Source organism: Vicugna pacos, chromosome 11 (genome assembly GCF_048564905.1).
Source record: "Vicugna pacos chromosome 11, VicPac4, whole genome shotgun sequence".
NCBI classification, from domain to species: domain Eukaryota; kingdom Metazoa; phylum Chordata; class Mammalia; order Artiodactyla; family Camelidae; genus Vicugna; species Vicugna pacos.
In genome coordinates this window covers 75,246,799-75,272,100 of record NC_132997.1, presented here as the reverse complement: position 1 = coordinate 75,272,100, position 25,302 = coordinate 75,246,799, and the positions used below count along the sequence as shown (strand labels likewise).

Here is a 25,302-nt window from a genome sequence, read left to right as displayed (position 1 = left end):
AATTTAATAAAAAAGAAATGTGAATAAAAACTTGGGAAAAAAATCAAATCAAATCAAATCAAGTCACTGTAAGAAAGAAATAAGAGACAGTCAGTTCTGCCCCTAAATTTATAACTTTGAGCACATCATCTCCCTGGAACTCAGTTTTCTATCTGAACATTAGGAGAGAAATTATATTTTGGGGGCTCTGTGTTTCCTTCAGACTGTATAAATGCACGATTCTGTGATACTCCCTACCTCCCTCAGTCTCGTCTAGAGACTATGGTCAGCACTGACCACTACCACCAGAAAGTAGCTCTAGGCCACGGGGAGAAAGGCCTAGTCAAGGGCAAGGCCACCCCAGATCCCAGAGGACAGCCTCCCAGGAAGGGGATGGCTACAGACTGGGAGCATTCCTATTCCATTTTAATGTTTACCAAGTTTAACAAAGCTGTAAACTTGGAGCAGGTGGCTATACTCCCACAGCTGCCCACAACTATTATGCTGTAATTGTTCGCTATTTCACTGCAACCTTGGTGGCTTGCATTTGGCTTCCAACTGTATGTTCAATGGGAACAAAACAAAATCTGGAAAGTCACTTACTGAGTCTCTTTAGCCCACCCTAGATCTGTACTTTCAGTCTTGGTTCACATACTGGCTCTTTATTCTGGCTACATGTGCATTGCTCCCACTTTTCTTTCCTCTCAGTCTTGCTATACCAGCAGGACTCCCGTGAGCGCTTTAGCCCTCTCTCCATTTCCCAGTAGTTCACGGCTTGTGTGCTGAGTTCTGGGTCTTCATTCTAGGCAGGAGACTGGGTTCTGGTTTACTAAATAATCAGACGACCTGGGCAAGTCCTAATCCCTAGGCCTCAGTTTCCTCGTCTGCAAAATTCAAGACTTGCTATATATATGGTAAGGTCCCTTCCAGCTCTCAAATTCTCATCCTGGTCTAATTTTTTGAGGACTGTGACTATGGATAAATCTCTCACTGCTGTTCAGTAATGACCCTCAAAGTCAAGTCTGGCAGAGGGGCTGACTCCTCAGCAGTGACTGTGACATTTCAGGGTCCTCCAGAACCCAAGAGATTAGGAGCTGAGCCTACCCAGTGTCAGGAAGACCAGGCGTGCCACGTGAAAGGAACTAACCAAAGGCCATGTCTGTCAGGCTGAGGCGTCAGCCCCTGCTCTGCCACTTTCTGGCTGTGGGTCCTGAGGCAAGTTACACAATCTGTGTGAGCCTCAGTCTCCTCATCTGTAAAACCTTGCATGTGGAGAGGAGTAAATGAAGTTACCCATGTAAAGTTCCTGACATGGTAAATGCTCAGTAAATGCCCACGGCCTGCCTTTTCCTCAACTCAGAATTCTAGCCGGCTGGGGAAGAAAAGGGAAACAACTGCTCTGAGAACACTCTTCAAAAGTAGTCTTCTCAGACTTTTAAGATAATGTGTGGCTAAAACATTTGTTAAGATTATGATAAGAACTGCATAAATGCAAAACCATGAAATGTGAGGAAATGATGGTCTGGGGGCGGCATCACTTCAGAGCTTGTTTCTCCATCAACTATGGGTACAGGCATCTAACCCTATTTACCCTGCTCCACATCCCAGCCTCCAGGATTGCTCCTCTGATGTTGGAAGCTGGCCACACCTTGGCCCATGTCCTGCCTATACCTGTCCTTAAAGGTGACTGAAGTGACTCTCACTGGCTGCCAACACACTGTATTTTCAATTCTGTGGTCTTGCATCTCACCCTGTCACCAGATTGGTGAAGAGCTATGTTATGGCTTTGTTGAGAATGTCAGAGAGGGACAAGGAAATAGAGAATTTCATTCCACAGGAGTCCTGAAGAGGAATGTGGTAACACCCAGTAAGATCAAATAGCAATGTTGTGCATTTGGAATAAGAGGGAGCTGGAACCAGAAAGTCTGGCTATGAATCCAGTTGCTACCATTTACCTGTGTGGTCAAATCTCAGCTCCCTTACCTGCCAGATGGGGCTATTGTGAGAATCAACTCAGAGCGTTATGGATGAAACGATGCCTCCTAGAAATGAAAATTTGACACGCTCACGCATACACATACATAGATATGAACAGCAGACATACACATAGGACTCTACATATATTGTATTAAAGACAGTTTGAGATCAGAAGTCAACAGAACTGGATTCCAGCCCTTATCTTGCCACTACTTCACTGTGGAACTTTGGGCCCTCCATTCACTCCTCTGAGCCTGTTCCTCTTCCTATGAACCACTGCTAACTTAACACCTCTGTCGTTCTAAAGAAGGTGCTGCACCATCTTGGACTGTAAGCTGCCAGATGGGGCTGCCGGGTGCACGGTCAGTGAGTGCCACAGCCAGCACTCCTGTAACTGCTAACGAGAGCCAGAGCCCTCAGTGGTTCTGGGATGAGGTCTCACAGGGAGGGTATGGTTTTGGTGTGGCAGACTCTGCAGGACAGGATGAAAGGAAATGCTAGGAAGTGATTTCAGACTTTGGTGTCTCCTTCTCTCTTTTATAAGCCTCTAGAGCCAGATTCTGTATTCTGTGCCTGCTAATTCCTTGCTATAGCCTGAAGCCATATTAGTTCAGAAGAGGATGGAAAGCTCTGGGAACCTGTAATTGCTCCTGTCTGGGGGAACCAGGAAGAGTATATAGAGTGAGTCAGTGTGCCATTCAAGCCACCAACAGGGCACTTTGGCTTAGAGTTTCAGGAGTAGGGAGAGGCCGGCAAAACTTTTTTGAATGGTGAAGAACATAGGGTAATTCTCCTTCTCTGAGAAGGAGAATTGCCATCAGGGAAGGAAAGATTTTAGATCTCTGAAGGGTAGCTCCATGTGAACTCAGGACTCAGTGAACTCAGGGCTATCAGGTATCACACAGGAAGTGCCCCTGGGGCCACTAACCAGGCACAGTCCAGGTCCACAGTGAAGGTTCCTGTTTCTTATCTCAGTGAGAGAACCAGTCATAAGACCCGCTACTCAAGTCTCGACTCTTTATGTAAGAGACAGTTCTCAGTCAAGGAACCAGACAGAAGGTGGGTGCCCTGTACCCTGTGGGATAGAAAAACAGAAACTTTTAGAAAACTGCAGTGTGTACCAGGGAAGGGTATTCTGTGTCTGGAATACATATTCTTCAAGGATGGCTGAAGGGAATGGGGAGATTTAATTTAATGAAGGAAAAGGGTAAATTATAAGGACTTTCTTCAGATATTCAAAGGACTGCTAAATGAAAGAAAACAGATTTGGCCTAGAATCCTCTAAAAAGATACAAAACCAGGAGTGCAGTTTAAAAGGGAAAGAGTTCACCACAAAACGAGCTCATTTTCCAAAGTCTTGTTTGGTTTGACTGAGGACAGGACATGCTTTCTTAGGAGGCAGCCTATTAATCAAAGAGTGAGCAGCCACGCCAGCCATCTCGGAGATGCTCAGAGAGTCCTTACTCAGTGGGAGGTTGATTACTGCTTCCTATCAAATTCTAAAATTCTATTATTCTCTTCCATTCCTGTCCACCACTCTCACTTCACTTCAGGAGCCTATTGTCTCTCTGGTCACAAGAAAAGTAGCTTCTTCAAGCCACTAAAAGGCCACACAAAGAAACTGGTGCTACAAGAGAAAGTGGTGGTAATACCCAGAAATTTCTCCCAGAAATCTCTGGCTGCAGGTCCCTCCCCTGTCATATTCCCTGGCTTCTCATCTTTCTGGGGGAAAGAATAACCGTGCACACCCAAGACAGTAACAGTTCCCCTTCTAGATAAGTCAAGAAGGGCAGCTCTGCCATCTACAAGAGAATTTGCCGAGTGCCTCATGCTATCACAAATCAATGAACATTGTCCTCTGGGGAATCAATTCTACTCAAGACATAAATAGCTCCAGTGTCTTTCAGCAAACAGAGAAGCAAAATAAAGTTGGGCCAAACAAGTCAATTTACATCAAAAAAAAAAAAAAAAAACCAGGAGGAGGAAAGTCAAACCAGGAGCAGGTGTTTGGTCAGATCCCAGCATTCTTGCCTATGTGTCACATTCAATTCCATTTGGAGGGAAAACTATCCAAAAACTGGAAAAGAAGGAAACAACTTTCATCACACTAGCTATTCTGTCCTGACAGCTGACTGGGGGAATCAGCAGACGCTAGGAATCCCGGGGCAGAATGACATTTTGAGGTGGTCTGGTTCATTCTCCTGCCCTCAGACAGTCTGTGGCTAAGATATCTGGACCAGAAGATGTTCTGTGTTCAAAGACCTCTGGGAAGGAGTGCCCACAGTTTCAATCCTGTCTGAACACTTAACTTTATGAGAACAGTGGGGCCCGCTGCGCCTGTGGCTGGGACTTCACAGATGATAAAGAGCTTTAATAGCCATTATCTCACTTAACTTCCTGAGCAGCACCATGAAGCAAGTAGAACACTTCTTGCCTCCTCCCATTTTAGAGTTGAAGAAACTGAATCTTAGGACCCTAAGTGACTTATTCAAGAGTCACACAACTATTAAGTGATGGAGCTAGAAAGTACCAAGCATCCAGTTCTCCTGGCCCCGAATCCACTGCACTTTCTTCAGCACTGCTACACCAAGTCCAATAATATAAAATTATAATGATATTGACAAATACACAGAATAGATAACTGAGCTCTGTCGTGACCCTGTCTGGGTGAATTTCAGCTTGGGCTTATGAGTATAACGTATTATGGCTTCATGATACATTATGAATATATTTGAAAAGTATTAGATGACGGAGCAGTGTTCTCTCCTTTAGGCTAACTCATCCCATTTCCATTAACTTTTCTTCACAAGTCTTAATTTCGTATCTTTCCTAAAAGTTCTTCTCTGAGCTGCTTCTAAGATTTCATTTCCCAGTCACAGAATTTTAGTGAAAACAATTTTTTTCCTCAAGAAGAGAGGAATTCCCTGTTTCTTCTACGTTCTTCTCAAATAAAAGGATTATTAAATCCCAGGAGTGACTGTAAATTGGTTTAATGTAAATTCTCTAATAATGTAAGCATATTATATTCTGACGCCATGCAGACAGACACTGCCAGCTCCCCTAAACCTAATGCAGCCCACTCTCAGAGGGAAAGATGCTATCGGGGAGGCTTCCCAGGAAAATTGGAGAGTGTATTTCTTCTTCCACTCATCAGCTTTGATTGAGATCCTGCTTTGTGCCAGACATAACTGTTCCTCTTCAGCACTTAATCTGACTAAATTCTTAATAAGTTGTGTTCCCATAACTAATAATAACTCAAGAATCCCAGGTAGACAAATTAGGGAAAAAATCTGAATGTAAAGTTTAATGTGATGCTTCAGCTCAGAATGTCCTGATCATCTTAATGCCAGGCCACATCATCACTTGATCCTCAAGAGCTATTTAATAGGAATATTTGTCAGGGGAGGGGATTCTAGGATCTCTGCCCTCAAAAAGTTCCTCTTTATTATTAGAAACAAAAAACTGACAGGAAGCAGACTGTGGGTGGTGCCATGAGAGAAGTGCAGAATATTTCTGCTTTGGGGCTATTAGGTTCCGTATTAAATGGTTAAATTTCATATCTGCATGAGCCTCTCCTTCAGCTGCCATGATTTTAGCTGAAAGAATTTCAAGGCTCCTATGAACCAAAAATCTTACTGCCTACTCTGTAAAGAAATGAGCATCTTTTTTTTTCTTTTTCTACATACTGCTTATTTTTTCCATCTCTCTGGGATATAACTTTTGCTTTGATTTCATCCTCATTAAATCCTCTATCAAAGGAAAACATTGGCATCTAACTGCATGCCTTTAGAGAGGTGTCATTTGATGTTAGCCAAACAGAGTGGTTCTGAAAATACTCAAGTAACTCCCAGGTGCTAAGACTTTAAAAATATCTTTGTGTCCCTGTTGGAACAGACCACATTATGATATTTCATCTCCAGATTCAGAGCTTGGCCAGTACGAAAAGTCCTGAGGGCTGAACTGGCCACCACCTGACCTAACACAGATGACTGGAAGCATCACATTTATTTTGGAAGATGGACAGATCTGGCAGAAGGATCTGTGGGAAGACCTTAACCTTAAGAATTTTATACCAGGACTTCTCACCCAGAAACAAAACCCGAAGACTTGTTTTCTGGGACCAAAGGGCCATTACTCCATATCTCAGCAGACTCAAGACATCTTTAAGTTTTTAAGTTCTATACTGCTGGTATTAGTTGGTACCTGGAGTTTCTGAACTCTGGTTGACCAGATGTATTCCCTGCAGGTTTCCATTATCTTCATTTGTCTGGGATCATTTAAATTAGTTTCTTCTTAAAACAAAGCAGCCTATAAAAGTTCTGCAGTTATTCAAAGATGGCTTTGTAGAGGAAAATTTTGGAAGTACTCTTGGAGATCAAGAAGTTTCTTCTATAACATCCTTGATAAAAAGCCTGTCAGCTTCTGTTTGATGAGACTGTTCGTCTCGTGAGTTGGCCCACTTAAGGACTAGACAGGTCTGATTGTAGGAAAGATCCTCCTTACTTGTGGCCAAAGGGCGTTTTCTTCCCATTTCTACCCTATCTTTAGAAAAACTAAGCAGAGTAAATCTGTACCATCTTTATAACAATTTTCTAATATATCTCCCCTTAGAGTTCGAGTCTCCAAGCTAAACCATCTCAGCTTCTTCACCCATTCCTCAGGTAGCAGGTTTCCTGATTGCTCACTGTCTGTTCACCTTGGAATCCACTGTGTTATAGAACCTTATCTCATGTGATTAACTGTTCAATTTTCGTACCTCAGACAAACTTAGTCATGGAGGTCTGGGAAGGAGTAGGCAATGTGAAGACTTTGTTCTTACAGTTTACCTCAGAATCACAGAATGGTAATATTTTAAAATCTTTTCCAACTTCATAATGAATAATAATATTATTTTAATTTGTATGCTTTGAGTATTAGTGAGGTTGAAAATTTTTCATGTGTCTATTAGTATTGTATTGGTTTTATGGATTTTCTACATCCTTTGCTTATTTTTCTATTGGGCTGTTATCCGTTTTATTAGTCATTTGTAAGTTTTTTTCTAATGTAAGCCAGTTTCCCCTTTGCTACCTATCATATGTGCTGAAATATTTTCTTCAGTATTCTATTCGCTATTTTTCCAACTATTTCATTCTTAGTGTATTATCTTGACATACAGAAGTGTTGCCTTTTATACAGTTAAATCTGTCTTTTGCTTTGTGGTCTCCTCCATTCCATTTATATGTGTATCTATTCATATTCCTCAAATAAGATAAATACACCTGTATTTTCTTCTTGTTTCTTTTTTGTTTCACTTTTTGTATTAATGTCTGCAATACGTTTGGAATTTGCCTTGATGTTCTGAAAGAGGCAAGAAGCATCACTAGTGCTGTTTAAGCTGAGAGAGTGTGAGGAAACCTGCTCCCCCTGCAAGGCTTCAGGTGCTGGCTTAAAAACGTCAGGGAAAAACAGAGCATCCTTTTATAAAAAGCAAGTGTTAGGATGGAGACCTCTTTTACCTGGAGGAAAAGGCCCTGCTGGTGCAGATGCTACCACATCACCTGCAGCCCTTTTGAAAGGCCACTCAGAGCCCCTCAGGCAGCCAGAGGAGCCGCAGAGGCTAGGAGGGCGGGCTGCATGGTGAGAGAGGTGCCTGGACCAGGAGACTTACGAGCCGGTCCAAGTGAACAGGAAGATGGTATTTATTCCAACCAGTGACATTGAAATTAGTGTTCCAGTTCAGAAGGTCTGAAATAGACACTGCAAAAGTATATATATAAATATATATGAGTATTGTGTACTTATAAGACCACTCATACTTAAGGCTCAGAGTCAGTCTGTAGAAAAAATAAAGAGAAATAAATATATAGGGAAATGAGCTTTTCAAGTTTTACTTAATGTAAGTTTACTCACTGAAACTTAGAGGAGTTTGCATTCTTTTAACCCTTGTGCTCACCTGCGGGTGTTTGGCGGCTCACCGAGATAGTAGCTATAAGCAATGTGTACAGTGTTATCTAAGTAAATAATTATATACATATCTGGAAAATACAGTAAGGGTACTGAATGACATATTTAACTGCTTAGTTCCTTGTGCACGAAGAGAGCTTGAACCAGTCTTTGTGGGGAGCTCTCTGTGACACCACCCAGGACCTGAGAGAAATCGAAATGACGCTAGAGACCTTGCCCTTCAGGAAAAGCACAAAGTTTTGCTTTTCAGTGCTAAAGAAATGTGGACTTGTTATCCATGCAAATGTTCCATCAGCTTTGGTTCTGAATTCCTGCTGTAAAGTGCTTCACACACACTTTCCTGGTACGTACTGAGGAGTACATTCCTCTCACCAGAGTACACACGACAAGGAGAAATATTAAATGCGGCAGCTCCGCATAAATAGCAGAAGTGCTCACTTCAGACTATTCAACAAAAAATTTGCCTTTGAAAAGTTCACATCTTTCTTTTAGATTAAAAAATGTGGCCTCTTAACCTGGTGCTCCAGTAAGAGTAAGAAAAGATCTGTTTATTCAAAATAAATTCAGAATGTAATGGTTAGGAAGCTATTTGATTTGCCTCCATTCCCAGCTGCAAACATACTCCCACTCTTTCTTCAACCTTTGCTGCTCAACTATGGCTGCGCTTTGAATTTCCTGGGGAGCTTTAAAACCCCAATGCCCAAGCTGCACCCCAGACCAATTAAACCAAAGTCTCTGGGCTGGGACCCAGACACTAGTATTTTTTAAAGCTCCCCAGGTGATTCAAATATGTGGCCAAAGTTGAGAACCATTGTCCCTCTGAAAACACTGGAACAGGATCCCAGCTGATTTGCATCTTTGATTTCACCCAGATTCTATTCTTCATTCAGGCACTAAGCCATTTTGCCAAAGGTGTGAACATTCCAGGAGCCCCTGGGAGTTCTCTATGACTAAGTGGAAGGATGTGTACGGCTCCCAAGGGTTTTATTGTTTGTTTTGTTTTAACTCCCAGATTAGTAATGTACAGATCGCTGTGCAGATTACAGGATTATAAAATGCTTTTATATTTTACCGTGACTTGACATCTTAAACCAAAATGTTTAGGAATCCAGCATTTTCAGTGTTATATTCTGAGAGTTTTTCGTTTGTTCTTGACCCCAGAAAACATTTTCTTCCAGCTCATTCCGAGCAGCTGGAATCTCTCTATATAGCTGTCCATCAAGGCAGTGGTCTCCCCACCCAGCTTCCACTCACTGGGGGACCCTTGTTGCAAGCAGAGATTTACATTCTGTTCCAGAGGACCCAGATGAAATCCCGGTAAATGGGCACTTTAGAGTAAAGCTAACATGTTTCCAGGCAGTTGTTTGTAAACTGAGGGGCAGGGAAGCAGAATGTTTGGGCAGTTCTGGTGGGCAGAGAGGAAATGGCCCTTGTTGTCTCCTCTCTCCACGTCCGCCAGGGGCTGCGATTTAGGTGGTGGGTAAACACAAGCCCCGGGGAACTGGAAAGTCCTTCTCCAGCCCATCTCTGCAGCAGGTCCTGGGCCTTGAACCTGTATTTCTTTGGCTTTCAAGCATCAGGAGCCCACAAAAGAATGGGGTTCATTCCAGACAAGGGGCTGGAGCACCAAACTGTGGACCAGCTGCCAAACACCAGCAATCAGTTGGCAGCCTACCTCTTCCCCTCGCACCTTCTCAAGAGTGATACAGAGTCCCCGCACTCTGCACTCTGACATCTGTGGACCCTGGAGCAGAACCTGTGCACCTGGGACATCTTATTTTGCCTTTCTGAGGCTACACTGGTGATATTCTAGGGAACACTGTCAAAATCTGGTAAAACTGAGATATTTATCCCTTTGGTTTAACGTATTTGAATAGGTATCCAGGAAGCTGTGAACTTATAGTAATGGAACTAATTTTGGACATGGCTTTTAGACTCTGTCTCCTACTCTTATATATAGAAAACCAGTCTGTGTGCACGCGCACACACACACGCACACACACCCCTGCCCTCTTACCTGACTCTCTTTATCTCACCTGCAGACTGCCTGTAAGAAAGGGAATGCTTCTGACCCTCTCCTGGTCCCTTCCCACAAAGAATGCTTTATCTCTAAGACAAGACAGACCACAGAGGGTAAATACAGGACAATAGGAGTGTAAGGAAGGGAGAGAGAAATTCTGACCTGGGAGTCTGGGAAATCCTCAGGGCTGAGGGCCACCGAGCAGGAGCTGTAAGGATGAGCCATACATCAAGAAATGCTGGAGGGAAGGTGATTCCAGGCAATGGGGTGAGCTTACTAAAGGTTTGGAAGTACAAAAGTTCAAGGGCCATTTTGTTTGGGGGCATGTCACATCATCTCATATGAATGGAATATAGGATACTTCATGGAGCGAGGGGAGGGGCCACAAAAATATATTAGGGGCAGAATACAGAAGGCCTTGAAATCTAGGCCAAGAAGTTTGATTGTAATGTGTTAATTATAGTGTGTCTGACCACACATTTGCATATTTCTGTGGTTTCTGCTGCAGTGGATAAGGACTCCATCTGTTATAACTGAATCTGTACAACGCAAAGAACAGGAGGAATGTGAGTGATGCCCCTTTCACCCCACTTGTGAATGTCAGTGATCCCGGCACCAGGTCTTTCCAACGGGAGGGGCAACCTTAACCACATGGTAAAATCTCCATGGTTTTTATAGCTCGTCCCTATTGTATCCTGTGGTTTGAGTGTGATATGCCTATGACAAGGAGCTCTGAGATGGCTGTAGAATCAAACTGTCTTCCCAAAGTGCCCCCAGATGATTCCCTCATCTGTTGGGAGTTAACAATATCAGTATAAATCCAGGTTCCTTAGCTGGGCTCTCATCTTGTCTGCCAAGTGTGCGAAGTTATTTTAAACCATTAGAAGCACATGGTAGGATCCCATTCTGGCTTAGACCATTATTATACAGACTTGGATAGAACACAGACCAAATTTGACCCCCAAACCTAACTGCAAGCAGGGAAGGCTTATAGCCCTAGCAACTTGCCCATAAAACCTCCAGCTCCACTTGCATAAAGGAGTCCTAGTGTTTTCTCTGGTCAGTGATACAGAAGCTAGACCGAAACTCCTCATTATTTCAGTATGTTCTCAAAGAGTAGGACGTAGGGCAAATGATCTTATCAGTCTTAAAGTGCCTCAGTGACCAGGAACTTCATATGTGATGCAGGCTTTTGGACGGGTAAGGGGAACAGGAAGCTTTCACCTCTGTGTTTTCTTAGTCTTACATCTTTAAAAACAGCAGAGAAAAGATTGGAGTGTCCAACCAGCCACATGAGAACTCCTAGAGAGGTTGACTGAGTGGAACTCAACAAGCGTTCATTTGAACTACTATCATAGGAGAGAAGGCACTGAACCATTGCAACTAAAAATTTAGAAATGAAAACAATTAGTCGAACAGGCAAAATGACTCCAGCACACAGATAAAGCTGAGAAGGCTGCATACGAAAAGGGAGCTGCGGAGAATGTGCCTCTCTTCCAGCTGCGGCTCTCAGAAAAAGGTCCTGGTAGTGGAGGCCACATCCAAAGGGGCCTGGCGGGAAGAGCAGGCTTTTTGTCAGCCTACCAGATTCCAGGCAGAGCAAAAAGCACAGAGGAGAAAGCTTCAGGACACACTTGGGAGGAAATAATCCTCTCCATGACCCCTGAGGAGTAGGAGCGCCCCTGAGGGTCATGAGCATCCTATAGCCTTTATTCCAGCTGAGTTGGTGGGGACCAGGAGACACTCCTGAGCAGCCCTCCTCAGCGGGTAGCATCACTCCCAGCCATTTCAAAGGAACCTCTTCTCTAAGCTACCCCAGATGCACAGTCTCTCCCGGAGCAGGGGAACGGAGTGAGGCCCCTCTGTCCTCAAACCCGGCCACTCCCTCCGGGCTCTAACCTGCCCCTGACCTGGAGAAGGGCAGGGCAGCTGCACACACCAGCTTCCTAACTCAGCGAGGGGGCCTCCGGGGGGCAGCTCGGCCTCGAGGGCCTGTAAAGCGCACACAGGTGCGGCCGGCGGGAGGGCGGGGGCGCCGGGACCCGGGCGGGAGAGGCGGGCGCCGGGTCACGCGGGCGCCGCCAGCCCCGCACCTGCGCGGACCCCCTCCCTGCGCGCCAGCCGGGAAGCCGCACCCGCGGCGGGAATCGCAACCCGGCTTCGCATGGTTCCTTAATATTAGCCACATTCGGGGCGGGGGGTGGGAGGCGCCAAGCGGACCGCAAGGAAGTTTTTGTCGGGATTGGACTGACCCTGCGGTTTGTTCCTCCGGGAGGCCAAGCGCAGGGCACGTCTCCGGGCCTTCCCGGGAATGGAGAGCGGGCTGTAGGGGCAGAGGCAGGAGCCCCGCTTCCCGGGAGCCGCGGAATGGGGCTCTCGCCGCGGTTGTGTAGAGCAACAGTGCCCTCTGGTGGCGCCTGGGGAAGCACGCTGGAACTAGAGTCGAAATCCGGAGGTTGTGCTGGCTGTTGAGCAGCAAAGGAAGCAGATGCTCTCCGCTCCCCACCGCTCAGATTTTGTACGTTCTCCTTTCTCTCCCCACTTCCTCCCTCTCTCCTGCTCCCCGCTCCTTTTTTCCCTCCCTCCCTCCCTCTCTCTCCTCATTTAACGATCCAGAAACCCAAACTAGAGCCAACTGTGACATTTTCTAGGCCTGCTCACGTCATACTTAGAGTGTGGACTTGAGTCTCAGGTCTCCCACCCCAGTGTCTTTTCCTTCCAGACTGTAGTTCATCTACCCACAGACATATATCCAAGGCTTCTTTACCGAGCATCTGCCGTGGGAGTTGGACAGGAGAGTGCAGTATGAGCAGGGCAGGCACAGGGTCTTGGGCTTCCTGTCTAGGGGAGAGACTGACCAGGAGTCTGCAATCCCAATACGTGTGACGAGTGCAGAGCCCAGAGACGTACTGGGCGAAAGGGGGCATTTTGAGGGGCACCTGACCAGAAGGACAGGTAGGAGTTAACTGGGAAAAGGAAGCTGGAAGGAGGGAGGGAGTATAGAGAAGGTTCCAGGCAGAGTGACATGCAGGAAAACCCTGAGAGTAGACAAAAGGTAGAGAAGCTGCAGCACAGAATGGAAGGACGTGGGGGTGGTGAGGAGCCCCTAAAGGGCTGGAGAAGTAGGTAAATGGGTCTTGTAAGGACTTTGGAGAACGTTCTAAGATCACCAGGGAACTACCTAACATTTAGACAGGTGAATGTCATGATCAAATTTCCGTCTGTACAGGATCACTCTGAATTTGACATTCCACTCTGCTTCAGGCTAGCTGTCAGGCTGTGGGCTACCTTCCTGAAAAATGTGGGAGCCAGAAAGTATCCTAGGGTTTGTCTAGTCTGTCTTACAGATGGAAAAGCCCAAGCTCAAAGAAAGCAAATCACTTTCTCAAAGTGGCTGAGGGCAGAACCAGTTATCTCTAAGTCCCTTCACCTCCCACTCAAGGCTCAAGATACACCTGCAGAAACCAGCCACCAGCTTCCCAGGCTGCTCCCCATAATGCACAGGCTTCCTCTGCCTCTACCCCCACACAAGTCCACCCAGGGCCAAGCCAGAAACCAGCAAATTATCTTCAAGACTGGCAATGGGTGTGCTCACTAGATTTGCTTACCTAACACCTCAGAACAGCTGAAAGCTTGCTTTAACATCCATGCTTAGCAAGAACCATAATCAGACATGAAGACCAGAGATTGTAGACAGGTGGGGGTGGGGGCGAGGGGCTCCCACAGAGACCTCGGGAGCAGAGGGCTTGACTCTAAATTGAGACATTGAATCCCATTTCAAATAGCATGCAAAGTAAAGAAAATAAGTTTAGAAATTGCAGAGCAACTCAGACTTTGAAAAAACAGATGGCGATTAAAAACACAGTTGTCCTAATATTTGGATAATTTAAAAGCCCTCAGAAGCTAGGGAATTAAGAGAAATAGTTCAACATAGGCTGAGTCATTTAGCATTTGATTTGAAAAGTCATGGGCCAGTAAGGAGGTCCCAGAATGTGATGAAAATGTGATAGGAAAGGATTTCAAGGAAAGAAATATGATCCTGGCGAGTGCCATCTGGAAATGGAGAACAACTCCAAATAGTAGAAAGAGGTGTCAGGAGGCCTGAATCCAAGACCTAGCTTAGCCACCTATTAGCTGGGTGCCCTTGCCCAGACTACCTAGCCTCTCTGAGCTCTTCTCCATAGTAAAGTTACAATAATGATAATACTTGCCTATGTACCTCACAGAGCTCTTTAGCAATCACAAATGAGGCAGAAAGGACCACGGTAAGGGCTGCAGTGCAAATCTTCCACTGACTGGTGGTGTGACTTAGGTGAGTCTTAGACCCCTCCTAAACTTTGATACCTTCCTCTGTAGGAATGCTAACACCTGCCTTAGTTGGTAGTTGTAAGGACTAAATGTGATGGAGTAAATCATAGCATCGTGCCTTTTGCATAGACAGCTCAGTAATCAGTAATTTTTATCATTAACATGACATGTTTGCAAACTTACAAGCTGTTCAATGCATAAAAATGAAAGATTATTGTAATATTTAGTGTGATATGACTTAACTGGGTAACAGATAAATGTTAAAAGAAAATGTAAGCAGAAAAATTAGAATAGAGGTGGTAAAGCACACAGTCCTTCATTATAAGGAAGGAACTTTGTAGATAAGGATATATGAGGGCTCAGGTTTTCACAAAATTAACTCCTGTTGGCTCAGCTAAGAGATGGTCATATAGATCTTTTTTAAGGATGAAAAACACTAGTGATGATCAATGGCTCTTGTCTGGTTGGATAAGGTATCTAGTGAGTGACTGTGAGAGTCAGCGATAATTCAGGTCTTATCTAACATCTCCAGAGCCACTGAGAGCAAGAGTAATTGGTACATTAATGAAATTTGTAAAGACACTCAGCGAACCTCCAGGGAGCCTCTTTAGAGTCGGAGAAACTCAGCCCAAGAATATCAGAAATAATGCAAAAGAGCCTGAAAAGTCCATGCACTTGTTCAGAAGATATTCCGTCCCAACCCTGTACAAGCACCTTGTTAGGCACCGAGTATGTAGATATGAAAGGCACGGTCCCTTTCCACACCAAGCTCACAGCCCAGTGACAGGTAAGATGGGGGAGACTGTATAATTCAGTGGGGTGGTTACAAGTGAGTTTGGGGGCTCCTAACCCAGGGGGTCAGAGAAGGTTCCCCCGTGGGGCAACACGCACGTGAGCAGGCTCGTCAGGGACCCAAGGCTGTTAGTCCCACGGAGGAGGAGGAGGAGGAGGAGGACGGGCTGTGTTCCAGGTGGAGGGAGCACCAGAGACAGGAACCCAGAAGCAGACCTGCAGGTCATTTAATCTGGTCCCGCAGGGGCAAGTGTGCTGGCCTCTTCAAGTTCAAAGATTCCTTTGTAATATCAACAAATGTCAGGCCCTACCACATTATAGAAGTGTGCCTTTAAAATCTCTTGCTTGAACAAAGCACGTGATGCTCCCCTCCGCCCAAAAGTTCTGTGGAGAATTTTATAACAGTTCTAAATGAATTTGTGTCTTATTAATACCAACAGTCTCTACAGGCATTTACATTTGAAAAACATTTACTGTGCTTTTAAATGAACTTGGGTATTTTATTCCCAACAGTATCTACTTACATTTTCATTTGAGAAATATCTACCTCATTTATGTGCAAAACTTAGATAGTTTTCATTGGAAACAGTCTTTGTTCATGCATATACTGATGACATCCTCACAATAACTGCCAACCCAGCCCAAGCCCACCCCTAGAGGTTTGATGCACCGTTAGCACTGGAGTGGGGCAGGGGCAGCGCTGGAGGCTGGGGAGGTGGCTGGAGCTCGGCCAGCTCGTCCGGGTTAAAGTGGATTAATTGGATGGGCGTTGGTGGAGAGTCTGAAGCAGTCACAGCAACAGATGGCTCTGTCAGTAACATGGCAGACACAGGGGAGGAAGGCCAGGCCAGGGGCGAGGAGGTAGATCAACAGGCATGTTCTGAACTAAAATAATAGCAGTGAACGGAGAGAAATGAGCATATGTGAAAAACATTCCAAGGTAGAATTGGTGGGAGTTAGTGACCAGACCTGGGTGGGACCTGAGGAAAAAGTCCTTGACTCGCAGCTTCCTGGCTTGGGTAACCCGATCGATGGCGGTACCAATGTGAAGATAAAAAGGCAGAGAAAAGGACAGGGTTTGAGGAGAAGATTTTGGCTCTGGACATAGTGACTTTGAAGTTCCTGTGGGACAGCTAAGTGGAGACAAGATGCGGAAGGATGCAGAAGAAGAAGGGTGGAGGAAGAGATAGAAGAAGGATGCAGGCTTGGGATACAGGTTTGGGAAGCATCAATGTGCAAAGCCCTGGGTGTGGGTAATAGCACCCAGGGGAAGTACGTGGTGTGGGAAGAGAAGAGGTCCAGGACCAAGCACCCGGCTCCTCAGCATCTGAGAAGCAGGTAGAGGGAACAGTGCCTCTGAAAAGGAAACAACACACAGAACTGAAGGAGGAAAACAGAGAGGGAGACACTGCTACCGTGGGAGCCAGGGAAGAGAGAGCTTTCAGAAAGCAGCCGTGAAACTCGTCAGCGCCACAGTACCAGGACCAAAAAGTTTTCCTACCCAGAATGACAATGAAAATAAGAACAATAGCAACAAAATGCCATCTCCCACTTACATGGCTTATTACGCTTTCAAAGCACTTTCACATCCTTTATTTCATTTCATTCGCACTGCGGCCTGTATAACCTATATTTCCACACGCACAGAAACAGCAGGAAGTGAGGTGAAGAGGTTTGCCAGAACCGGCTAGGAAGTTAGCTGCAGGCTCCCGGAATTAGACCCCAGTCCAGAGTTGTGATCATGCTCCCTGGTTCCACCCACACCTGAGTCAGCTTTTTAACCAACCAATAAAGAAATCAGAGTGGGGCCTGTTCCAGGATACCCACTTGTTATTAGTATGGAAATGAAAAGACTTGCTCTTTTCTTCTCACATGTTGTTCTGACTTCCCAGAACATAAAGATGGTGATACCCTAGGATCATCCGAATCTAACAGGCTGTCTCCTAACTCCTCGGGGGAGGGCTGGCACCTAACTCCACTTTTAGGAGGGACCACTGAAGGTTTTCAAGGAGAGGAATGATGTCAATTTAGCATGCTTTGGAAAGATTAATTCATATTTCTGAACTTGTATTTGATGGTGCATATGTCTGATTGTTGAATACTCACACCTCTTGGAGCCAAATTGTAAAAATACTGTGAAGACCTATCCTGGCTTCTTTGGCAACCGAACCCCCTCTCCTTACCCTGCCTTTCACTCCAGTGAGTAGGCTGTCTTCATCAGAGAGGGTGGCTTACATTTGGAGCAGAAGGTCCTTGCATATTTGATGAGGTCAGCACTGACCTTCAGATCTCCAGTCTCACACCCGCACCTTCCAGAGGCAGGCCTGACTCTCCATACAGGAGCCCCGCTCACTCATCACTCCTCAGTCCTACAACAGGAGTGGGGCTGCTCCTGGCCTGTCAGATCTGGACCCGGCCCAAACTGATCTGTGTGGGGCCGGGCCTGGAGCTGCCTCTCTGCCCACCTCTCCCCTGGGAGCAATTTCCACACACTTATCTCTGGGAGTTCATGGCTTTGTCGAGCAAGGGGTCTGATGATCTCTCTCTGAACCTGCCTGTCATTCACAGCACAGAAGGAACGCTGAACCAAGACCTCTGCATCTAGTTCTGACGGTTCATTCTCTGTACAGCTCAGATGGCATCACTGCAATGTTATCACGCTGGAGGCGGGGCAGGGCCTAGAAACCGTCGTCACTATAATGTTGATTTTCTGAAGGTGACTTACAGCCTTATTTCCAGCTGGTGGCCTGGTTCTGGCCTTTTCTACTGACCCATAAAACTGAGCTTCGGTCTGGGCACCACACACAGCTGTTGGAGTCACTCTCCATCAGGAGCAGCTGGGAGGTTGTCTGGATTTTGTACCACAGGCCAAGGATGGGCGATGAGCCGTTTCCCTTTGCTCTCTAAGTCCTTCTCTGGCCAAAAATGGCTGAGCCACAGGAAGAACAAAAGCAAGCAGAACAGGTGAACTGGGGTCACAGACGCCTGCTTTATCACCTACTGCATTAAGTCCCTAATGTGGAAACATCCATTAAATATTAGATATGAAAACTCATTCTCAGATTAGAGGAAGGAGGACTGTTGCATGTTTCTGTCCTCCTCCAGAACAGCCCAGATGAGTGACATGATGTCAGTTCTCTCATCTTGCAAAAAAATTAATGCAAGATGTTGGTTAATTAAGAAATTTCTGAAATCATCATAAGCCTATGCATCATTCCACAGGTAAAAACTCTTTAGGTAGAGGAGTCAAACTGAACTGCTCTTATGATTTAAAAAAAAAAAATAGGCAAGGACACTTTTCAGCTTCTGCATCCCAGAGACATTTCACTTGTCTAAATAAATAAATGATGTGTTTCTGAAATTACACTACCGGTGTGCAGATCCAGGCTCCCAGAACTCCAAGCTGTACAGCCTTGGGCAGGTCACTTAACCACGCTCGATAGCATGGGATAGGGACAGTGTCTTCCTCAGAGCATTGCTGGGGTGTTTGCGGGTGTTGACAGAGTAAAGCATCCAGCTGAGAGCCTGGGCAGAGTAAGTGCCGTAAATGATAGCTGGGCACACATCAGACAGAGCGAGCCAGCCTGGGGCTGCTCAGGCTTCGCTGCAATGGCTTCCTTTGCTGCAATAAGGAGCCCCGTGCTGTCATTCCTCCCTGCAGGTCAGTGCAGCTGAATGGCCAGCCCTTAGTGATGGTGGACGACGGGACCCTCCCAGAACTGAAGCCCCGCCCCCTGCGGGCCGGCCGGACGTTGGTCATCCCTCCAGTCACCATGGGCTTCTATGTGGTCAAGAATGTCAACGCTTTGGCCTGCCGCTACCGATAAACCCCCTCACACTCCCAAGTCCCCAGCGGGCCCGCTGGACTGCTTTCCACTCTTCCACCCTAATGGTATCAGTTTTTTTCAGACGTCTTCTTAGCAACAAACCAGCCTCTGCTGCCCCATCCTGCTGGAATCAACATTGACTTGCTCTCCAAAGAGACAAATATCCCAGCGTGAGCTTAGTCTAGGTAGGTCACATTCACCCCAAAGGAAAATGTAGACATCATCTGTACCTACGTGAGCACAAAGGTACGTGTGTGGAGCCGTACGCGCCCCCAGACGTGCACCAGAGGAACAAGCCGGCAGCGCACGCCCAGGACAAATGAAACAGCTCCCCGTGACCCCGGTCACACAGCAGTGTACCTGCAGACCTAGCCCGTGGCGGCTGCCCTCAGCAGATGAGGGAGGAAAAACCCAGTGGCCCTTCAAAAGCCCAGTCCTCTTCTGACTCCTTTCCTTCTTCTGTTCCCTGCTGTTGCCCTGGGTTTCCTATCACCTCTCCTCCCACAGGGGAGCAAGTGGGTGAGTCAGTGCTAGCCTGCTGGGCGAGCTGTTTATGTAATTTCCTGGCTGATGTATGAGTGTGTGCATCTGGGTTTCTGACAGTGGCATCCATCACTGGCTATTCCTCTGGGAAGCGGGTGCTTCAAAAGTAAAATTGCAATCATACTCCAGGTTTTGTAAGAAGGTTGTATTCCTCTGTGAATCCAGATTCCCCCAGGGTTGGAATGGGAGTCAGGTAACAATATTCCTTGAGTGGAGAGCAATGTATTAGGCACCACAAAAAGCAATCATCATCTGTCATGTGGCTGCAAGGGAGAGAATTTCAGCACAAAGAGAAAGCTCACCCACCACCAAACACACACAACACACCCTCCCCACAACTGAACAAAGCAAACAATCGGACCTGCCTCAAATTTGAGAGAATATTAAGAGCTTGTTAGGGTAGGCCCTTAATGGTCTGGTTGACCAAAACCATTTTTTTAAATGGGTGTAAATCAAAGGTCATCACAGCTGTAAGACACAACTGAAGCTAACCTTTCTGCCTCTTCCCAAGTAGCTGAGTTCTCTGAACGGCTTGTACTAGGCAGAAATCTAATGTGGTCATGAAAGATGGCCAGGTCCGGGCTCTCCCAGGCCAGCTAATTTGAGCACAGAACAAAGTGTTCAGTTCACCACGTTGGAGGAGGGGGATCAGGGGGACCTGGAGACTGAGGTCTGATGGGGAAAGTGTGGAATGGTAGGTGGGAGGCGCCCAGGTTGGGCAGGGGGTATGGAGTGGTTTAAAGTTCATGATGAGGGCCTTCTGTATGACTCAGGAGATTTGTGTGGGTCTTTGCAAACAAGCGGCAACTGAAGTGACTCTTTTCGGTGGACATGATTTTCTTTTGCAGGATAAATGACACGACTGGTGCTCTTTTTTCAGGAAGAGCTATTAGACAGTGTCATAGGGTTCCAGCAGAGTGATACAACTTCTGTGATGTGAAAGGATGGAAATGGGGCAGGCGGCAAGGCGGCCGAGGCCAGAGGCCAGGGAGACTGCCTGTGGAGGAGCTGAGAAGCAGGGCCAAGTCTGCAGAGTGAGTGATAAGGAAGATTAGGAAGATTAGACAAGAGAGGAGGGAGCAGACTCTCAGCATGGAGAACTGGGGGCCTGGGAGTGGAGAGCTGATAAGCTCATTTTACATGTCGGGAGGAGAGCGGACTTGGTTTTGACAAGCTTATTATGAGGTAGAGGAGGCACAGCACAGAGGAGGTGTGTGCCTTGCAGAGCGGGAAGGGGCTGACCGAGGACCTGGCTGGACCCGTCAGCAGTGGCTCAGCCTGAGTCAGCTGGAGAGAGAGGAGCAGAGCCTGGCATGTCCCCGTCCCCATGAGGCTGCCCAGGGGTGCCCCTTTTCCCCAGAAGCTGGCACCTCCACCGAAGCTTCAGCTCTGGGAGGGAGAAAGGGAAGTGCCCAGACTGCAGGTGGAAAGACAGGGAAGAAGCAGTGAAGGAAAGTGAAGAAGAGAAAGGACAAGAGAAATGAGAGACGATGAGGTTGTTTCCCCTCACTTTTAAAGCTCTGTGCGGATATCGAAGTCTCTTCTACGTACTGTGCAGGTTGTGGGCCCCTCATGTTAGCAAGAGTAACCAGGGGTCCCCGGGCGGCTTCCGGGCTGGTTTGCTTTACATACACGGCAGCCCCCAGGGTGTTACTATTCTTACCCTCTTTTTTCCTCTGAGGCGTGGAGAGGGTCTGAAATTTGCTCAGAGTCCCCCAGGGGAGTGGGTTACTGAGCTAGGAATAGTCCAGAGCCAGTTCATTTAATTGCCCAGCTCAGTGACTGCCCAGCTCACAAACTCACCCCTTCCCTGCTTTGTAGGTTCTGCTAATTCAGTGCAGCCAGGACCTACAGCGCTCCGTTCAGACACATGCTCTGTGAATAAGTGTTGACTCTTCACCAAGTCTCGAAACTTGCAGAATACAGGCCGTCCCTGCTTCTTTTGTCTTTTGTATATTAAATGCTGCTCCTAAGAGGTTTAAGTTTTGGTTTTTGGCTTTGGGTTTGGGGTTTTCCTTTCCTAGTTAATAAAAAGGGAGAAAGGAATCAATGAAATTTGTCTTTGGAGTCCTAAGATTCTAACTGAAACTGCCTCATGGAAGAAGTATTTGTATTGTTCAAAGGGCACCAAGAAACTCACTAAAACTGCACATTCTGTAGGGATTTTAGTACAGGCCATCTGTCCTTGCTTTCTCATTTTGGGGTGAGGGGTAATTACTAAGTCAGCAGAGATCGCTCCTTATAAGGAATTCATCTATCACACTCCCCCAAAAGACAGCTTGTGGCAAATCTCAGCATCACGATGCACGTCAGGGGAGCAGCTTGCCGGGCTGGGCCCCAGGACAAAAGAGCTTATCTGTCGGCTTCCCCCATCAGATTTTTCCTCTGAAAACAAGATTTGGCCAAGATAGTCTAAAGACTTAAGAGCCACTTTATTTTAAACGAAAGAATGACCTTGCAGAAATGCTTCTCTGAACGCACAATAATGTATAATGAGAAGTTTGTGCCTTTTGTTGAGATAATTTTCTGCTCCTCCTGCCTCTAAGAATAATTTTCTTTCTCCTTTCCTATCGCGAAGACTCAGAACAAATTCTCATTGTTATTTGAAGAGAAAGTCTCAATTCGTCTAGTGCCCTGAAAAAGCTTGCAACTGGGGGATATTAGCATTATCTGCAACTGGTGAAAAGCTTGAAAACACCAGACCTGGGCTACAGTGAGACTAAGGCCTGGGATTCCCAGAAAAGCAATTCCCAAAGGCCACTCGCCATCTATAGCCCCAGCCCCTCCCCAGCAGTTGGGCAGTCCCCGAGGCAGAGGCAGATGGGCCGCAGGCCTGTTCTCTCCCACAGGGCAGAGGTCGATGGCAGATTCTGCCTGAGAGGCGCCTAGCTCTCAGCACCGGGGAGCCTCTGCAGTGGGGAGGACCCAGCAGGACTGGAAACTGCTGAGCAGCCACGTGGTCCGGGCCAGGCCCAGCATCTGCAGGTGTGCACTCAGGGTCCCTGTGTTTGGGATGGAGGCAGCTGCTGGATTCACCTTGGAAATCCAGTGAGAGCAGCTTTACTTCTGAAAACAAAATGGGAAGTGTTTAAGCTCTGCAGAAGCCAAGGTGAACCAGGTGGATGGCTCAGACAATAAAAACACTGGGACAGAGAAGGACTTTAAAATTTTGAAATATCAATAAAGCAAAAAAAAAAAAAATAGAGATATGGCCTGGAGAAGGCAAGGGAAGAGGGGCATGTTTATGCCCCAGCCTTAGCGCTGCCCAGTGCTCTTTTCCACTCACTTCTCAGCAGTTCCACAGCCTCGCCTCTGCCAGCCATGCTGTCCCCAGCCCAGAGCCCGGGGAAATCTACTGCACTGAAAGGGAGTTAAGTTTTGATTGAAAAGTTTGCGATCTTTTCTGAGGATGTACCAGAATTGCAAATAAGATAGGAGTACTCAAAGAGAAACAGCTATTAAAAGGCCCAAGAGCATAAAAGTCCCTGGCTCTGAGTCCCAGTTTCTGTAACTGCTTTCCTAAGCCCGTCTCGGGTGGTGACTAGCTGGAGTGCTTGGAAGGACCAGAGCGGCATAACTGGGACTTGAACCCAGATCTGTAGGTGTCCAAAGCCTGCTCTCATTGCACTGTGCTCAGTCTTGTTGATTGGCCGTGGCCAACATTTTCCCACCTCTGTGTTGCCCACAGCTAACTTTCTTAAGTTCTGCGTGTGTCTACAGAGAGTACAAGCAGTGCCCTCGCCCAGGAGAGTTGATCTTGGGGTTTGGGGGCGCCGCCCAGCCGCTCTGACGACACAGGCGTGGTCAGTGTCATTACTCTTGGAGGAGTGCTTCGGAGCAACTGCGAGTAGTGAGTCGAGCTGTGGCCAGCCGTGGCGTAGAATTTGCATTCGGGCTCACCTCGGCCTACCAGCGGCCCTCCTGGTCTGCTCCTCTCCCCTGTTTTTCTGGAGAACAGTTTAAAGGGCCACTCCCAGGCACCACAGCTGATGGTTCTTGACGTTTCTGAGTCCCGGAGGTAAGTGGCAGAGCCAGTGGGCACCCCAACAGGCACTGCCTCTGAGCACTGCTTCCCCTCCCTCCACCACCCAGAGGTGTGGAAGTTTCTCTTCACCTTCCTAGACTAACTAATAAATCCATTACTTATTGCCCTAGGGTAGTGTTTGTAAATATCACTGTAAAACAAGAAAGCCAAAATACAGCAAAGCAGCTGCTTTGGCACCCACTTCCTTCCAAACCCCGGGGCAGCTCTCGGAGCCCAGGGAACATGTGGGAGGGGCTGACCAAGTTCCACCTGACCTGTTCAAGAATAAATCCTCCTGTCCTGTGCACCCAGCAGAGAAAAGGGGGCCCTTCTTTACAGCCCACATCGTGCATATTACTCTTCTAATTATTAGTCATGAAAATATTCTAGGATTCTTTTTCAAGCTGTAAATGTTATGTAATAAGTTATATTTTTGGAAGAAGCAAAAAGAAACCTTAGTTTTATTCATCTGGAAGTTGGCAAAATGAGTGCAGGAACACCTCCCGGGGAAACGTTCTCCGTGCAGGGGATTTTAACAGGTGTTAATATTTTCTTCCAGGGAACAGATTATATTAAGGTTTATATGAGCCTGGTGATGGCAGAGAGTTTGGGTCCATGAGGTAGCTATATTTTGAGGTAATGTTTTGTAAGTAATAAAATGTGGATACTCTAACTGTCTGTTCTCAGGGTGTTCTGTGGGGGGAGGGAGGCCACTATCGTTCATACTACACCTCGACCTTAAGACCAACTGCCTGATGAACTAACGTATGCTGGGGATCTTTGATTTCGTGGTGTGCTACCCTCTCCCTCCACCCACTCCTCCACAAGCATTGCTTCAAGTACTCCACGTGGAAATAAAATTGTATTATTCAAATTAGACGTCATTGACTATGTTAAAGTAACTGTTAGCTGCAATAACAGGTAAAAACCTTAACACAAAGTTTATTTCTTGCTAATAGATCATGTAAAGGCAAGTTGGTGGTAATGGGCTACAGTGGGCAGGGGTTCTGCTCCCTGGAGTCCTTTAGGGATCCAGACTGATGTAGGCTCTCTGCCATCTCCAGTACTTGGCTTCCAAGGACGCTATGGCAACAACCTGCAGCTGGCAGACAAGGAGAGACAGTATGCAAAGTCATATGGGAGTATTTTAGGGGCCTAACCTGGAACTGGCATAAATTCCTTCCACTTAATTCCTTCGGCAGTAAGTCAGTCACTTGGTCCCATCAAATGTTGGGGGCCCAGGAAATGAAGCCTCTGGCTGGACAGCTACTTCCCAACAAAAATTATATTTCATTACTGTAGATAGAATATCTGGGGAGGATATAGCTCAAGTGGTAGAGTGCAAGCTTACCATGCATGAGGTCCTGGGTTCAATCCCCAGTACCTCCTCTAAATATAAATAAATATGTAAACCTAATTACCTCCTCCCCCCAAAAAAATTAAAAACAAGGGATTTTTTTAAATAAACATTAAAAAAATTAGATTGAATGTCTATGTCCCTCCCAAATTCATATGCTGAAACCTAATCCCCAATGTGATAGTATTTGGGGGTGGAGCCTCTGGGGGAGTGATTAGGTCGTAAGGGTGAAGCCCTCATGAATGACTCACAGACCTAAATGGCAAAACCTTAAACTATAAAACTTCTGGAAGAAAACACAGGAAAAAAATCTTTGTGATCTTAGCTTAGGCAAAGACTTTTTAGATAACACACAAAAAAAGCACAAAGATTTCTGTTCTTCGAAAGTCACTGTAAAGAAAATGAAAAGACAAACCCACAGATTGGCAAAAGTAAGTAAATAAAATAATAATAATGATAATTGTGCAACACAGATACCTAATAAAGGTTTTGTATCTAAATATATAAAGAAGTCATATAAATAACAGTAAGA

At 46.3% G+C, this 25,302-nt stretch overlaps 1 protein-coding gene and 1 non-coding gene across 2 annotated transcripts in view; both read left to right on the top strand.

The window, feature by feature from the left end:
• Positions 1-19,512, top strand: part of HPSE2 (heparanase 2 (inactive)) — a 569,659-nt gene extending 550,147 nt beyond the window's left edge. Inside the window, exon 12 of the mRNA XM_006210536.4 lies at positions 18,681-19,512. Coding sequence (XP_006210598.1) covers positions 18,681-18,846 — 166 coding nt within the window. The 3' untranslated portion in view covers positions 18,847-19,512. The remainder of the gene's footprint in view (positions 1-18,680) is intronic.
• A 5,216-nt stretch (positions 19,513-24,728) lies between these two features.
• On the top strand, positions 24,729-24,802 carry TRNAG-ACC (transfer RNA glycine (anticodon ACC)). The gene has a single exon. It is a non-coding gene; the product is annotated as a tRNA-Gly (tRNA).
• Positions 24,803-25,302: the final 500 nt, after the last annotated feature.